The 16059-nt window shown below is 55.9% G+C and overlaps 1 protein-coding gene across 1 annotated transcript; it reads left to right on the top strand.

The window, feature by feature from the left end:
• Positions 1–5229: 5229 nt before the first annotated feature.
• Positions 5230–5496, top strand: CGCS363_v008064 (uncharacterized protein; the record flags this gene model as incomplete). The annotated part of the gene is made up of 1 exon (XM_036639913.1): positions 5230–5496. One exon carries the CDS (start codon positions 5230–5232, stop codon positions 5494–5496), a length of 267 nt encoding a protein of 88 aa, XP_036494137.1.
• Positions 5497–16059: the final 10563 nt, after the last annotated feature.

Raw genomic sequence — 16059 nt, 5'->3', positions numbered from 1 at the left:
ATCTGCCCTATGGAAGTCACTCAAACTGACAAGATGGCTTGCATAATTCAATTGGATACATGTCGAAAAGAGAGTTGGGACGGTAGGAAACATCAGGCCCTTACGGAGGACAAGCGACCACTCAGGGACGTCCGCCGTACACCACCCAGAAAACGTAGAGCTGAAGAAAACGGGATCCTGGGTTTGGACATCGACAAAGAGGTGGCGGGATCGACCAGGGTGGGTCGCGCGAAGCAGCGCAAAGATCGAGAGTTTGCGGGAGTCATCAGAGGCTTTACCGTATTCGGACAGTTTTCCATTGCTCCACACCCCGACGGCAGCTCCTGGTCGCCATGTGCTTGACTCCGTAACAGCCGGTTCTCCCGTTTGCCTCTCGCTCTTCGCCGTCGTCGCTGCCGAGGCCGCTGCGACTGACTATGACGGCTAGTTGCATAGACGGTGGGTGAGGTGAGCTGAGGTGGTGAGCCACTGCTGCAGCCACCTTTTCGCCGTGGCCGGGTAAACTGCAAAACAGAGGCGAGCTTTTGAAGAGAAGGGTTTGGAGCAGTGCTGCATTGACCAACCACGAGACACTGTGGCTTGAAGCTCTTGAGGAGGGGAACTGCCGTCTCAAGATTGTGTGGTGTATATGTTGATGAATAGTATAACCTAAGGTATAGGCGCACAGATGGCTTCACCTGCAGTACCTGCCGAGATTAATAATTCGCCGGGAAAAGGCAAAAGCAGACGACCCTGAGTCGAGATGTTTACCTGCAAGAGGACAAGAGAGAAAGAAAGAGAAGACGGCGAGGGAAGGCCGAGGAAGGGTGCTAGAAGAGGGGTAATAGAGTTTCTGCCTCTAGCTGGTGCGCCATCGCGAGAAAGCCGCTTTGTTGACATGCGGAAAGAAGAGGGGTTTGGGGGAACTGATTGGGAATCGGAGAATGCCATGCGCGGCACATCTGGGATGGGAAACGAGGAAAAGTCACGATGCGAGAAAGAATCGAAATTCGCATCCCGTGGTCTTGTGGCGGATGGAGCGGGCTGGCAGGGGGCTTTGCCTCTGCGTTCCAATGGAATGACTTGTTCGTTGGATGTCACACAAAGTATGTTGGTTGTTTGTGTGTCTGCTGTCTCGAAGGCACTGCTGGGCGGAGGTTTGTGTCTGTTCAATCTATTGTCTGCCTAGACAACCATGGTGGTCTAGACGTTCACGTTGAGTTCTTGGCTTGATAGAGTTCCCATTTTTAGGGTTTTGGAAATTTCGAAGTTGATGGGTGCGCCGCGGGAGCAACGCAGCGCCCTTCTCCCCGCGCCCCCGAACCGGAGTCGAGTCAAATCTCGGCGGAATCCTCCCAACGGCCGCGTCTCTGTGCGCGCCGCCGCTCCTTCATCACGATGGATCAGAAATTGCCATGCGGTCTCAGGCTGAGAACTCTCGCAGGCTGTCGCTGAACTCTCTGCATCGAAATGAAATGTTTCTCTTACTCCCTCACGCAGATTAATCCCTCTCAGCCCTGTGCCGCGCCTCCCCCGGCATTGGCAATGGCATGGCATGATATGAGGGGGGAAAATAGCTACAGAAACAAAACGACGAGGGGAGAAAATAGCTCTGAGGCAAACGCAGATTGATGAAGAGTTGGCCCATGCTTCTCTTCGTCTTCTTCCCCATCCCCATTGACACTTCACGCAGCTGCGGTCCTGCCCTATCTTTGGTGTTGGTCTCTGCTTCGATCATTGGGGGCCACGGCTCTCTCGTTGGCCCGTCGGTCCCCAGTTCGAATATACAAGAGACAGCACCGCCTGTACGCCAAACAAATTCCCCGACCCCGGGTCCCTCTCGCACGCGCAGCGACAGCGATGGTGCCGTCGGTTCGCCGAGAGGCAGACCCTCCCCTTCCCGGAAGGCCGGGATATGGAGTCGGTGGAAAGCTCTAGGACCCCGAATCGAACAGTCCTCTCTCGTCCTTCAACATAGCCTTCGGGATGAGGGGGGGCTTGTTGATTGGGGAAAGGATGGCGGCAGTAAGGAATAGAGGCACAATGCGTGGCGCAACCCTTATTTCTTTCCGCTGCGGTTGGTGGTGCTCGTCCGCAGCAGCTCTTGTCAAACCATGTTCCCGAGGGATAGTCCCAGCTGATATCAACCACGGGGACAGGTATCACATCTCGATGGCCCCTTACAATGCCTTTCCGTCTCTCCAATGGAGGCCGACGTCTCCTTTGACCGGTCAACACGGGACCCTCACAGCGGTGGTTTACGGCAACATGCAATTCCCTCCCAGAGTCGCATGGTTCGGGCCCTCCGTCCGTCCCAAGGCCACTCAGAGTTTGAGGACGTTCCCGTCCTGTGGATGCGCGAGAGTGTCCACGCACGGGGTTTCGAAAAAGGCCAACGTTTTGGGCGTGGTGCGTGCGTGGACTCTCGCTCTGCAATGCAGCATGCGCGCGTTTTTTCTCCATATCCCGTACCCCATTGTAATTTACCCTCCGTCAGAAAGTTTCCCATCTTTCTGAGGTTGATATGCCGTATTATCCACGAGGGGGGGGCTTTCGTGCAGACGGTCCAGAAGTAATGGGCACATCAATCCCAGACGTCCATGCCGGCGCGGCCCCAATTCTGTCAGTCGCAGGTTATTCTGATCAAAGGATTGCGAACGTCTCCAGAGGTCTGAGGGGAGTCGAGACGGTAGTCCACAAGGGGGGGATCCGTCGGCGATCCGGGGTGCTCCCCGTCAGGGAACTTGGCTTCCACCTCCCGCCATTTTGTGCCTCATTGCGACTTCTAAGCTCTCTTCTAAGCGTGATGGTGTGCGTACGCATGTCTTTCCATGGACTGTGACCATTCATATCGCGTGTGTTGGTGGCGAGTCGTTGGTGACTCGGATTTCACCAGATTCCCATTCCGACCCCAGGCAGCCGTGGAATTGGCCATGGGCCTGCATATTGGCATACACGGTCAACGTGAAACCTTCAACCTCGTGCTCTATTTTCAACATGCCTCAAGTGAAGAGGCTCGTATATACCGCATGCCGTTCTGTACTATCCTATCCCCCTTGCTTTGTCAAAGGTAAAGCGAAAAAGCCGTCCAACCCAAAGGAACCCACTTCTCCCCGCGCGGCCTCCCTATGAGACGCCAACATTCCACGTAAGACGGCCGGCGTCGACATCGCTTCGCGGCCGTGTGGCTCCCCTCCCCGTCTTGATGAATGAGAAGTCGAAAGATGGAAGGAACCAGCTGGTTGAACCGGCGCCACAGGTTCCTCTTGCTAGCTCCGCCGTTTTGTGTCTGTATTGCACGGCTATGCTTGAAGCTCCATCAAATCCCCTCTCTCCAGGCTTCGCCTCGTCTCGCCTCGGTCCCCCAGAAGTCCTGTAATCGAGGTGCGCAATCAAGCCACTGTCTACCAGCGTCTCGGACTGATGAGCTGACTGCCTGTGTCTTGGGGTGGCCCCCTGGGCATCCTGGCATCGGCGATGGATTGAGCCTCCATGGATGCGATCAAGCGTTGCGACGCAAATATGGGAATGGAGATCAGAAATAGGTCTAGAAGTCTGATTGATCATATTATCGTCCGTTTGGACCCTGAATCCGCCCATGTATTAAAACTCCCCGAAGCCCCCCTCACCCCATCCATCGTCCATCTGCCGTGACACCCCGTTCTAGGAAACGAATCCTTTGTTGAGCCCGTCGAAACATTTCTTTTTCTTCTTCTTCGCCGTCCGCGACTGGCTCGTTTGCTTGAAATAAGCTCCCCACTGGCTGGAACGTAAACACACCGAGTGTCCGCTTGAAGAACAACCTCAGCAAGGGCCTTGACCGGACCTCCAGAAAGAACCTAACCCATCACACCCGTCCTCGAAGGATATACGCTTGCGCAGTGCGGAAGCGAGCAGGCCTCAGAAAACGAGCACACACATAAGCGAAAGTGCGAAGAGCAGGCCTCAAAAAGCTATCGAAACCCAAAGAGCCGGCCAAATTACCTTGGGATTGAGCACCGTATCAACCTGCCATCCGCAGCGCTGCCCAAGGCTAGTCCGCCTAAGAAGCTCTTGAGTCGAGATCATCCCGACCAACCAACATCAACCACCTCTTCGCGTCGTCGTCCTCGTCGTCCTCTTGCTTCGACACTGCCGTCACAACTGTGCTGAAGCCAAGCTGCACACGCCCCCCCTATCCAGCTGAACTTGTATTCGCGCCCCGGTAGAGCGAATTCATTTATCGTACGAGGCCTCCTCCCCCTTTCTGTGCATGCTCGCACGCCCCTTCATTTTGTGCATATGCAGCAGCATGCATATACCGTAATAAATGCAGCATGGACTAACGCGAGGCCCCCAGGAACCTTAACCGACGTCAACTTTACGGTGCACACCCCTCCGTTACCACACCACCACCGTCTCCACCCTCGGCGTCGACCGTCTCGCCCATCCCCGACCGTCCGTCTGCTCCTCGTCGACGGTCTTCGTCCTCCCCACCCACACCATCTCGCTACCTTAAGCAGAGCAGAACACCGTCTGCCTCTGCACAAACTCGCTCACGCCCTCTGCATCTGCATCGCACACCCCTCTCCACGCCCCTTCCCTCGGCTTGGCTGGGCTTGGCTTCTGCCCTCTGCGCAGTCTTGTGCCTGACGTTGCGCACTCCCCCAGTTCCCTGTCCTGTCTTCTGACTGAGGCTGGGCTGGACAGCAGAGACACCCACGCACCCTTGTCAAGCTGGGCGCCTGCACCATCTCCCCCCAAGCACGGGCTTGCACAAAAAACACTCTCTCTCTGGAAGACTCGGCAGCAGACAGACAGACAGCGGTCGCTCAGTCACCTCCGTGTCCGAACAGACAGACAGAAGAGTCTCCGCGGTTCTTGCACAATTTTGACGCTTGCCCTTCATCCATCTGGTCTTCTGTCGATCCCACACACCCCGAGGGAGAAGCACTCGCACGCCCTCTGACAGACCAGACACCTCACCCTGGTCCTCATTTTCACTCCTTTTTTCTTCTTAAGCTACCCTCCCCCCCTGCCTTTTCACCCCCCTCTTGAGTTGTGCACCACTCTTCTTATCCTTCCCAGGCTACTCTACCTATATATCATCAAGCCTTCCCACAATCACTTATACCGGCCTCACTTCCCACCCAACTTTGGACTTTGACACCAAGCCAACTCCAACATACAACTTCACCAAGGGTACACTGAACGTCCCAACACCAAGGACAACAACAACTTCTACCACTACCACATCCACCAACAACCAATATGCCTTCCAGCTCGCGACCTGCCAAGATCCACTACAGCTCCTCGTCCTCCTCCGACTCCGACCTCTCTTCCGCGTCCTCGTCCTACAGACAAAGCATGGACTCCGTCGCCAGACCGATTGCCTCCGTCGAGGTTCTCCGCTGCCTGCGCTGCGCGAGGTCCGTCGAGGCCACCTCCACCGATGACTCCAGCTCAACCGGCATGGTCCGTATCGCGCACAACCTCTACTACTGCGAACGCTGCGCCAAGATGGTCGGTTACAAATGAGTGAAGCCGCCATGGCTGGGTGAACGGGTGACGGAACGACAACGACGAACTTCAACATATACAACACATCAACAACACCAAATACCGACGATGGCCCAGGCCTCAACTGCCCAAGATGCACGACGGGCTAGACCATCACACGCACCACCAACGACCAGGGACGCTAGGCAAAGGCTGTCTCGACGACCATCGGTGGTCACGACTCGGCTCGGGTATGACTTCAGTCTTACTCAGCTTGACTCTGCAACAGCCCTCTCTTCTACCTCAGAAAAGGGAGCAACAGAGTGAGACCTGCTCCAGGACCCCAGGATCAGCAGTCGGCCGGCGATCCCAGGCCGCATTTGAGTTTGCACTAAGGCTCCGCGGAATGGGAGCGAACGCTGTCGGCGGGGCCGTCCTGTCCTCTGAGGGCCGCCGATCACCTGCACGGCGGCACGTTGCGGCACTCGGGGCTTGCGTCAGGGTCCTATCATCCAGCCGACTCATCAATCATTCGATTCTTCCGCATTCAGGGCGGGCAACTGGCAACGGTTCAGAGAAGCATAAGAGAAAAAAGAAGATGCATTCCAATTCGACCACTCAGGTGGGGGGTTCTTTGACCCGCTTGTCTGTGTTCGCTCTTTGGATTCTTCTCGACCTCGCTTCGAATTCCGTCACAGGGTCAACCCGTCTACGATGAAACAAACCCACCACGGGCCCCACGAACACGAACCCCAAGACAGGCACAGCACTTTGCGCAGTCAAGCAGCAGCCAGCAAACACCTGCCACGGCAATTAAATTGCATCACATTGCCTACCAACCAACAATATGTGTCAACAACGGCAAGTCAACAACCAACCAACAGCACAATGCAGTCATGTGCCTGGCGCCTCTGCCGTCGTCAATGTTCTCTGTCTGCCCCGGCCATCTCCAGATGAACGGGCCCGCACTTGGACGCCGACTCGGCGCCGACAGGACTCCCAGTGGGGCACTTGGCTCTCTCTCCCACTACCCGTGGACGACAGCCAATGAAGCCGCCCAGCAGACGACGGTGTCATGGCCTGACATGATCTGGCTCCACTGCAGATGACTCTCGCCTTTCAATCTCGCATGAGATGTTTGGCTGAGAAGACATCTCGTCGCTCGTCGGGCGGTTGGCTCTTTGCCCAACCGTGGCTGAGTTTGGGTTTGCATCCTGGCCAAACGCCCAAACGCCCTATGGAATATTTTTTTCTTCTCTTCTTCGGCAGAGCCCATCTTCACTTCTGCTTCTACTCTGCCCAATAGGTTAGTCATCCCCGGTCCGGGATCTCCCATTGGGCGCGGCGGGGATCCACCAGATCTCCTTTTCTCGGCACCTCATTGGCCGCACCTGGTCTCGGCAGACTAGGGATCGCCAGCCATTGGGCAAAACCCCCAAGCACCAGCCTATCCATGGATCCGTGCCCAGGGCCCCCAGGCAGCAGTCTCAGCGCTCTTGTGCTTGCTGTTTGCATTCCGAACCAACGCACGCACTGCGCCTGCCTCGGCTGTCCACATCCACATTCAGTCAGAAACGGGGTGCCCCGACCTCGTCTTTCATCCCAAGATACGAGCCTCGCCTTTTCCCTCGCGAACGACATGCATTGGCATTCGATCCATTTGCCGACATTCGCGCGGTACGAGATTTAATTCTCTGTTTCCCCAGGGGTCCCTTCATTCCACACTCGCTACAACAACAAACGGCGTTGGCACCATCATGCTAGCGCCTTATGCGACGGGAGCAAGACATCATCGTGCATGATGTCTTTCACCCCAAAGGGATCCCCCTCCTTCACGTTCCCCTGATTCCCCTCACTGCTGCAACAGTCTCTGCTGGGCCAGTCGAGGGGGATTGGAGGGGGGGAGCCACAAACGCACATGTCGACGATGCGGACGTCATTGGGGAATCATAGGGGTCCTGTTCCCGCCCGACAACGTCTCTAGCGGCACACGCACGAGTCCCATTGGGCAACCGTCAGAAGCCGCTGACGTCGACGCGCATGAGCGCTATTTTTTTCTCACCACTGTTTTGACAACAACCAATATTTCTGTGCCTTTTTTTTTTTTTTTTTCTGCTACAATTTTTCCATGGCGGGGCACAAGGGAATGGGGGAGCGGTATGGGAATGGCATCATGAGCGCTTATGGGGCGGACGGGGCACCATCCTCGTGTCCTCTTTTGGGTTTTATTGTTTTTTGTTATTCCCGCGCAAAAAAGTTCTGCAACTGGCGTTACAAACGGAAGAAGGATATCGAGACGGAATCACTGTATCACAATACCCTCTGTGGTTTTTCTACGGGCAGCATTCAAAAAGCGGTGGAGCATTGGGAAGTCAGGAATTGCATTGCAGATACCAGTCGAGAAAACACTGTAGTGATAATGCGACTATGAACAAGAAAGCGAACGAAGCAATTCAGTCAAACCTCGTCTCTGTTCCTTTGTGAAGACGCATCTCCTGCCTTATCCGGGTGCACGATGAACCCTACTACTCTCTATGCGCACCTAGCAATAAAACGAACTGACTCTTGGCCCTTCCGTGCTTTCCGCCTTTGCACCGGAAACCTTCCGAGCGAAAAAAAGGGCCCTGAGCGCGCTACCTTTCTCTCGCGGCGCTACTTTGCAATCTCCCGCGATTAACCTCGCGATTTGACTATCTTGGCGTGGGGCCGTGATTACTGATTAGACGCTATCCGTATTCCTCATTCAGCCTTTCATGGGTTTTTTTTGGTTTTATCGATTTCTCCGAGGGGCCTTTTGGGAAACTACCTAAAAAGGGCGAAAGAACTTAGACGAAGGGCGCCATAGCGAGCCGCTCAAGGTTACGCCTGGGCGGCCGGTGAATTGCCAACGTTCCTGGACGAGCTGAAACCCCGTGACCGTGAGAGGGCGCTTTGCATTTTGAAAGATTGGTCCGCGGTAAGTGTATTTGGCCTGAAGGGGTATGTCTTGGGACACCTTGATGGGGTTGCGAGTATCACTGGAAGAGACCGTTCGGGCGTGCGACCTCCGCGAGCTGGACGGAGATCTTGGGGCGGTATGTTACGTGGTGCGATGATGATGATGATGATGTTTTCCTTCGTATGGAGAGGAGGCGCTGTGGGTGCATTGCGCATCGCATCCTGTGCTGTCACGTTGCGAGAGAGAACACAACCGTACAAGAGAAACGAAAGCCAAGTCTCGGTTGCGAGATCTATTGTTTCTAATTATTTCTCCTCGCATGCATATGTTACATTCCACAGTTGTAGAAAAATGCTGCAAAACATCCATCCAAGATGCGAGAGAATCTTGATTTTTTGGGTGAGGTGTGGTGGTCCTGCACACTCCCACCCCTCATCCAGCGGTTGGTTGGTTGGCTGCTTTGGTGTTTTTGGCGGTGGCTGTGGCCGTTGCATGCAGCAAATCCGACAACCGACGGCAAGCAACACCTCTTTCATCATCCGTGCAGCAAGACGGGTATGTCAACGTCAAGCAGAGACCGGATGGCAGCCGACGACAGACAGGCACAGCCGCAACACCATGACCACCACCAACCCAAAAAAGAGCATTTACGGAACGGCAGCTGGGTCTTGATCGTCGGTCCTGCGGCCGTCGCATACTGGTGGATTAAGCTAGCCAGCTATCCGCAGAACAACAGGTTCGTCTCGCGCATGTCCGTCGCGCAGTGATGATCTCCAAAGGGGGAAGCCACCTCAGCCCTGCCTCGCTTAACCGCGAAACCGCCAGGATGGCGGCCGCAAAGAAAAAAGAGAGGTGTATCAGAAACCGCGCTGGCGCGGGCGTGTCTCTTTTGCGTGCTTTGGTTTGTCCGTGGAGTGGTTATGCGCCGGAACGTAGCGAGACCGGCGCGGCTGAAGACTCCCCTTGAACGGCGTCGTGTCATGTAGGTATGCTTAATGGGCGTGCTTGGGTGGGCATGAACTGGGCGCTGGAGACATGGTCTTCCCAGAGAGAAAGGGAGAGAGAGAGGGCTTTTGGTCGTATTTTACGGAGGTCACATCGTGGGCGCGCGCATGTGGTCGATGCGTTCTTGTCAGCTGCTGCTTCGGATGGGATGCGTGCCGGAGAAGACTCCGGGACTGCGGCGGCTGGCGGTGTCGTCGCACGGCGTATTTCTCGCTGCTCTGCGGTTTGTTTGGGGCCTCTGCATGGCGCCCTGCCCAATATCAACAGCGCCCCATGTCGGTTATGATATGGAAGCACAGTCGACAATAGTACCAAGCAGGAGGGCGTGCTGAGGCTGTAGTCTTGGTCGCAGTGTTCGTGGGGTAAAAGTCCTCGTGAGAGGGTTCCATCCATGACACTGTTGTGTAGGTAGCTACCACGCGGCGCGACGAGTTGGGAAATCAGCTCGGAGGGAGCCAGAATCAGATGGGAATTTCATGGGATTGCGACGGGCTGATCAGGGACGCCATGGTGCAGCGTCGCGCGCGAAGTGGGAAAGATGAAAGGGATGAAGATGTGTGAATCGTGGGTTGAGACGGATGGGATGGCGGGGGGGGTGTCTTGTTTCAAGAGGTGAACATCACCATTATCCATCCGCAGAGGTCGTCGCGTTGGATCATCGTGGGGTTTGGTGGTGATGGCGGGGGAGGCTTTGCAAGGCTGGCTATCACGACATCGACGGCGCCAGGGGGATCTACCTTACCCCCGAACGCACTCAAGCACAGCAGCTGAAAATTGTGCAACGAATGTCACGGTAGGGGGACGGTTTTGGGATGACGGGGCGCGCTCGCGGCTGAACAGTTATTTCTGGGAGTATCCGTACCTTCAACCCACGAACGTTACGGAAAGGGCACGATAACGAAATGCACGGTTCAAGATGGTGAGCGTGCCGGTTTGACGTAGAATGCGACGCTCCCATTTTAGGGACAACGTTTTCTCTTTTGACTCGCGGTTATGAATTTTGATTGATTACCCACTAGACAGCCTCTATTTTTTCTGGAGTACGGTTGTTACAGATTTATGGGCAAACGATCTACGGTCCCTTAATGTGAGAGGTGAGGGTTCGCCGTGAGAGGGCAGGGCGGTTGCTAATTTTGGGGCTGCGCAGGTGTCTCTGTTCCTTTTTTCCTTGGTGAAGGACCTGGTTGATGCCGGTGATTCGGGGGACCGACCCAGCTCGCTGGAGCCTCACTTTTTGCTTGGTTGCTATACTGAGAAATGATCTTCGCTTGCAGCTCAGATTCGGGTGGGGAGGAGGGGGGTCGACCTTGGAAATTTTGTGAAGAGAGCAGCTGGAGTCGTGATGGTGTCTTCTGATTGCTCAATTGAGATGTGCAAATCTTGAATTTGTTTTTTATCGGCCCGGGGTCCTGGGTTGCCTCACTTGCTGCGATACGACTTGGTATTGTTGCTTGCTTATCGCGTGCAGACACGAGATGGTGATAACCAGACATTGAGTGTTTTTGTGCATCTCTGCTCTACGCTAGGTTCACCCTGTTGACGCTATCTCGTGCGGATGCTGTGTGTAATCTTGCTAGACCCCTCAGATCTGCTGAATTTCAGGACAATACAATCTTGGAGTGTGTTTCTGCAGATTGCCAGAGAATGAGGCTCACGTGAAGGGTCCTCTCGTTCATTAACTGCTTTCCACTGCATGCCATGCCCCGCATCGGCGTCGACGACAGGGCGGGTTTAGAGACACTGAGGCTGTGGGCGTTTTGTTTCTCACCCGCTTGTCAGTTTTTTCCCAGAAACGAGGCTGCGCTGTGGAAATGTCTATGCAAAGCGAGACAAGAACAGAAAAAGACGGACGCTGACCCCGGAGGCTCTCCCCGGTGTAGATCCGGGTCTCGCAGATGCCGTGATGCTGATGTCCGGGGGTCGAGCGAGCGTCTTCTGCCTTCGGGGGGGCCTTGAGACGGTACTGGGTCTGCCGGCCTTTGCTGTCGGACGCTGCGGCCCATGGAATAACTGCAGATCTGAAGGATCAATGTGATTCGCTGGCGGCCTGCATTTTCGGTGGCTGGCTCAGCTTGGGCTGTGCCTTGCGGCCTGCCAGACGAAACATTTTGGCTTCAAGGGAGAGCCCGTCTTCATTGCAGGAATCATCCCGCGGCGTGGTGGTGGCAGAGGCAGACGTCGCTTGCTCGGCTCGCCCACCCGTTCGTTGCCAGCCTTTCCCCCGCAGAACCGTCTTCGCCCCCTTGAATTTCCTCACGGCACGCCCTTGACGCCGTACGGGCGACGGAGAGATGGTCTCATCAACCGGAGGGGGGACGGACGGAGCTGTGTCAACCGTTTTTTTCGGTGCGGCACGGGGCAGCTGCATCACCGTTCGTGATAATCGGGGCAAAGCACCGATATGCAAAGATGCAACAATGAGAGCATGAAAGACGGCGGGGCGTATGTGATGGATGGGCTCTGGGCAGATGTTACGGACATTGGCCATCCATCAGTCCATACGGTGGATTTACTCTTTTGCGCGGAAAGGCTGGATTGAGAGTGACGGGCAGCCGTGCGTTCCTTTCGTGAGGCATACCAAGACGATACCAAGCCCCGAGGTGTTCCTCGTACTCTTTTCCCCCCCTGGTTACCAAGCTTCTGGTACGATGAAGGGCAGTGCACCGCCGTTTGGGGAGGGCAGAAAAAATCGTCTGATGTGATACATGACCAAGCTTTCCCGCCGTGCCGCAACCCTCGTTCGTTTCCGATGGCAGCAGAAAGAGGCCATGGTGATGTCAAAAACGAGGCATACTTCGCGAGACAAACCGGCTCCGCGAAATCCCCCACGGAGCGAGCGGACGGCGGCGGGCATTACGGGGGGGCGGGCGCGCGGCATAGATTAAGCATGCAGACAGACGGACGCCGATGTACGTTTGACAGGTTTATGGGCTGATTGATCCTGCATCGTACCATGGGGCATCATCTTTCGATAACGGCTGCATCTCATCTCGATTGTGGACTCGGTGGGTAGGCGTTGCGGGTTAGGTTGTTTTCACATTGGGAGGGGCATTGGCAAGTTGTCAGATCAGAAAAAACCTGGGACGTGCCTGCCGGCGAGTTCTTCCCAGTGCAGAAGAAACTGCCTTGGTCGTTGGCAGTGTGTTCACTTCCTTGGCTGAGATGATGCTATTCGGAACCACATCGGAACCCACTTGCCGCGCATCAATTTTTTCTACGGGTGTCAAAGATGCGTGCTTGTTACCCACATGCCACGCAAGATGATGGAGTTCAGTTTAATTCTCTCTTCTCCCCGCCGTGTCGCACGAGTCGCGGCAACGGTCCGCGGGAATTGGCGGGAGTTGCATGGCGGGTAAAGTTGTAACTTGACGTTGCAGATGCAGCAGATTGAATCTTGGTTTTTGCGCGACGGCATCGAGGGGGAGAGGAAACGGTAGACCGGCCTGGACCCTTCTCTCCGTCTACCTCCCCGACGTCACGGCCGCGATCTTACTGCAACCGCATGGCTCGTGCCAGAAATCCCACGAGAGCATCAACCACCCCCTCGACAAGGGCCGACTTTGACCTGTTCACGCGAGCTTCTAGACCTCTCATGGACCGTAGGAAGCGACTTTGAAGGGAAAGTTAGAGTTCCGCCTCGCATCGCAGGTTGTTCAGGGTCCCTGTTTTCGCGCCTACGGCGTGCCATCTCGGGGGGTAGGGGGCTGTTTGGAAATGTCACTGTCCAGGCTCGGTTTGGCGGCCAGCAGAGAGAGGAACACCCCCAACCCATTCTCACCGTCGCGACGCAACGCAACGAAACGTCGCAGCCGAAACGGTCTAGACTCGGCCGGCGGGGTCTGCAATGACATCAACCCGACGCACCTCTGAACGGGCGCCGCGGCGTTCACGGGTTGGGTAACGGGGTGATTAGTGGGCAAAGATGGCGCGGGAATGATCGGCTCCGGGGGGTTGCTCGTCTTTGCTGCTCCCCTTTCGTCCCGAGTTCAGTTTAGAGTGTGGTCTTACCACGATGGGATTTCCGACTCTTCCACGACCTCCTGCTAGTGTCGTCTTGGAAGAGCCTGTATTCCTTGCCATCGGGGAAGGGGGTGTGTACGATTCTTGCACGACCTAGTGAGTGTTTGGCTCACCGTCTGGCTCTTGCAAAGTCCGGGAGTCCGGGGAGATGCGATCTTCTGGTATGGTAGCACGGCTATCCGTAAGCAGTCCGGCACCGCAGGAATCTCGGCGTCTTGGGTGTGTGTTCCCATACGTTACTCGCGGGATCGCTGCGTTTCAACGGAGAAGGGGCAGAATGCCTCGGCAGCCTCGGCATGTTTGGTGTTCAACGACGCTTAGAGGGACGGGTTGAGGCTCAAGAACGACGGCGTGAAATGCCGGTGCCCTGTCTTGCCGTCATGATGGCGGAGCGAAGGAATTTCGGGCTACGTATGCCAAATACGCACGCACACTCTCCATGACGAGGCCGAGGATATGTGTAATAGTTGACCCGGTGAGCTGGTCAGGCTAACACGGGAGCCAGAGACGGCGCGCGAGTACGAGAGACCGGCCGCGAATAGCTTCACCGACGTGACGCATATCCCACTGTCGTCGTCGACCCCCGCCCGACCGATCGACCGTCTGTCTGTCTGTCTGCCTGTCTGTCTCATAGCTTTCATGTCCATCTGCCTGAAAAAAGCCACCGTTTGTGCCCGAGTCAAAAACCCAACCCGTGGAGTCGGGTTCGCGGCACCACTGCGACTGGTGATCTACACTGACGTCTCCCGAGGCCCCATCTCCGCGCTGCGTGGAAAAACTTTGAGATTGATCTTCGCTGCAGGCAATCTAGATTGATTGGGCCGGAGGCGCCAATTGACGGGCTCCCAACCAACGCCCGAGGCAGAGCCAAGCGGCGCCTTACTCGCACATCGGCAGATAACGCGCATCTGCTGATTGCTGTGATGGGACATTTGGGTGAGCGTTTAGCAAAATGCCACTATTCGGAGCCATGTATCCACGCCTGATCTCGAATCCCGGTCCCGGCGGAGGTCTCAGTCGCACAGCAGATGGCTGACTGACTGAGGCCGACAAATGAGAGAGGCAGAGGGCCACCGAATAACCTAGGGCAGGGAAAGCCGCTAGGGACACGGCATTTCGTCACCCGGGGTCCGGTCTGGCGTCATAACCACATAACCATTTTCATCCATCCGCAACACACAGACGTCCGAAACATCCCCCAAGCCTGGCTTTTCCTGATCCAAGACACACGTGCTTGATGGCTGCCTCAATGGACGCTGCAGGAGAGTCAGGTTTTGGTCGACTTGTCGAAGGGTTCAAGATAGTGAGATGGGGACGGGGGCTGGACAAGTTGATGGGTAGGGAGTGTGCATGTTGTCGCGGGATAGTTTTCCCCAGAGGAGCTTGGCTCGTGTCTCTGCGCATTCATTGTGGTACAGGGAACCATCACCACCCCCAAAGATAGTCCCCTATCTCGTTCTTTTCTGGTGTATCATCCGGCCCCAGGGTCCTTGATGACGATGGAGGAGGGTTGGGGACCCTGAGCCCTGATTGCTCTTGGTGTTGAGGGCCTTGGTTCGCGTGCGTCTGGGCTGGCCAAGTGTCGTCGTCGCGTCCAAGGACGTTTGACGCACCCTGCCTCTCCGAGGCTAAGCTGAGCTACGGCAGGCTTACCGTACATCTCTAGCGTTGCGTCCATGTTGCTATTTGAGAAAACCTGACGATGCGACCAACCCACGTCTGTACGCCGGGCGGGGGAACACAGCAGCAGCATCTGTAAGGTCCTGCATCCCATGCCCCAAAGGAGGAAAGCCAAAAAAGGGTGTGTGCATCTATCTCCTGCTTCTCACCCGAATGCTGCTGCTCTCTCATCTGAGTATGGGGTGGTGGTGGTCTGGCCCCCGTCAAACCTGTCGGTGGGTGAGGTGAGTCGAGGCCAAGCTGGTGCGGTTCCCCCCCTGGGGTGAGGTCATTGTGCATAATCCGGCGAACCGTTAATGGCGCCCATCCTCCGTTTTCCCGGATCCAGGCTTGCAGCAGCACGCCCGTTTCTGGATTCGGTAATTACCTTACTATTAGTTTCCTTGGACGTTCTCGCGGCGCGGCGTAGCGAAGTTGCGTAGGCCTGGCTGGGCCCCCGTCACCCTTTTTTCGAACCGTGTTTCCATTCACTACGGTAATCACGGAAACGGAGGGGAGGGGGCCAAAAACAGGGTCACGATGATTTAAGCTGCTTTTTCTCCGACAGGCGTGTGTTTGGTTGTTGCATATTCGACATATCGCGAAGACCTGCACGATGGATACAGATACACCACCAGGTTCTAGATCCTCCAGCATTTCCCATCTGCCTTACCCCCTCGGTTCCTTTCACCTGCCAGGGCACACCTGTGGAATCGTGGCATCGCAAATCATGGGGCAACGGGGGGTTCAAGACCAGAGACAAGACCAGACCGGCCTCAAGACAGAGCCTCAGCTTTCTCCAGCTCCACTGCAGAAAAGCTAGTCGCAACCGCAGGGACAATTTCATTCGTTCCGATCGGCGAGCCTCGGCATGGCAAACAGCGAAGTCCATCGCGACCCTCTCTCTCCCTCACTTTTTTGCCTTGCCGCTGCAAAGCCTAATCTCAGGCACAGGGACCCCGGGCAGTTCAAGATTCAAT

The sequence above is a fragment of the Colletotrichum siamense genome, assembly GCF_013390195.1.
Source record: "Colletotrichum siamense strain Cg363 chromosome Unknown KSG_Cg363_contig05, whole genome shotgun sequence".
NCBI classification, from domain to species: domain Eukaryota; kingdom Fungi; phylum Ascomycota; class Sordariomycetes; order Glomerellales; family Glomerellaceae; genus Colletotrichum; species Colletotrichum siamense.
The sequence above is the reverse complement of the archived record's forward strand: the minus strand, read 5'-3'. Positions and strand labels throughout refer to the sequence as shown.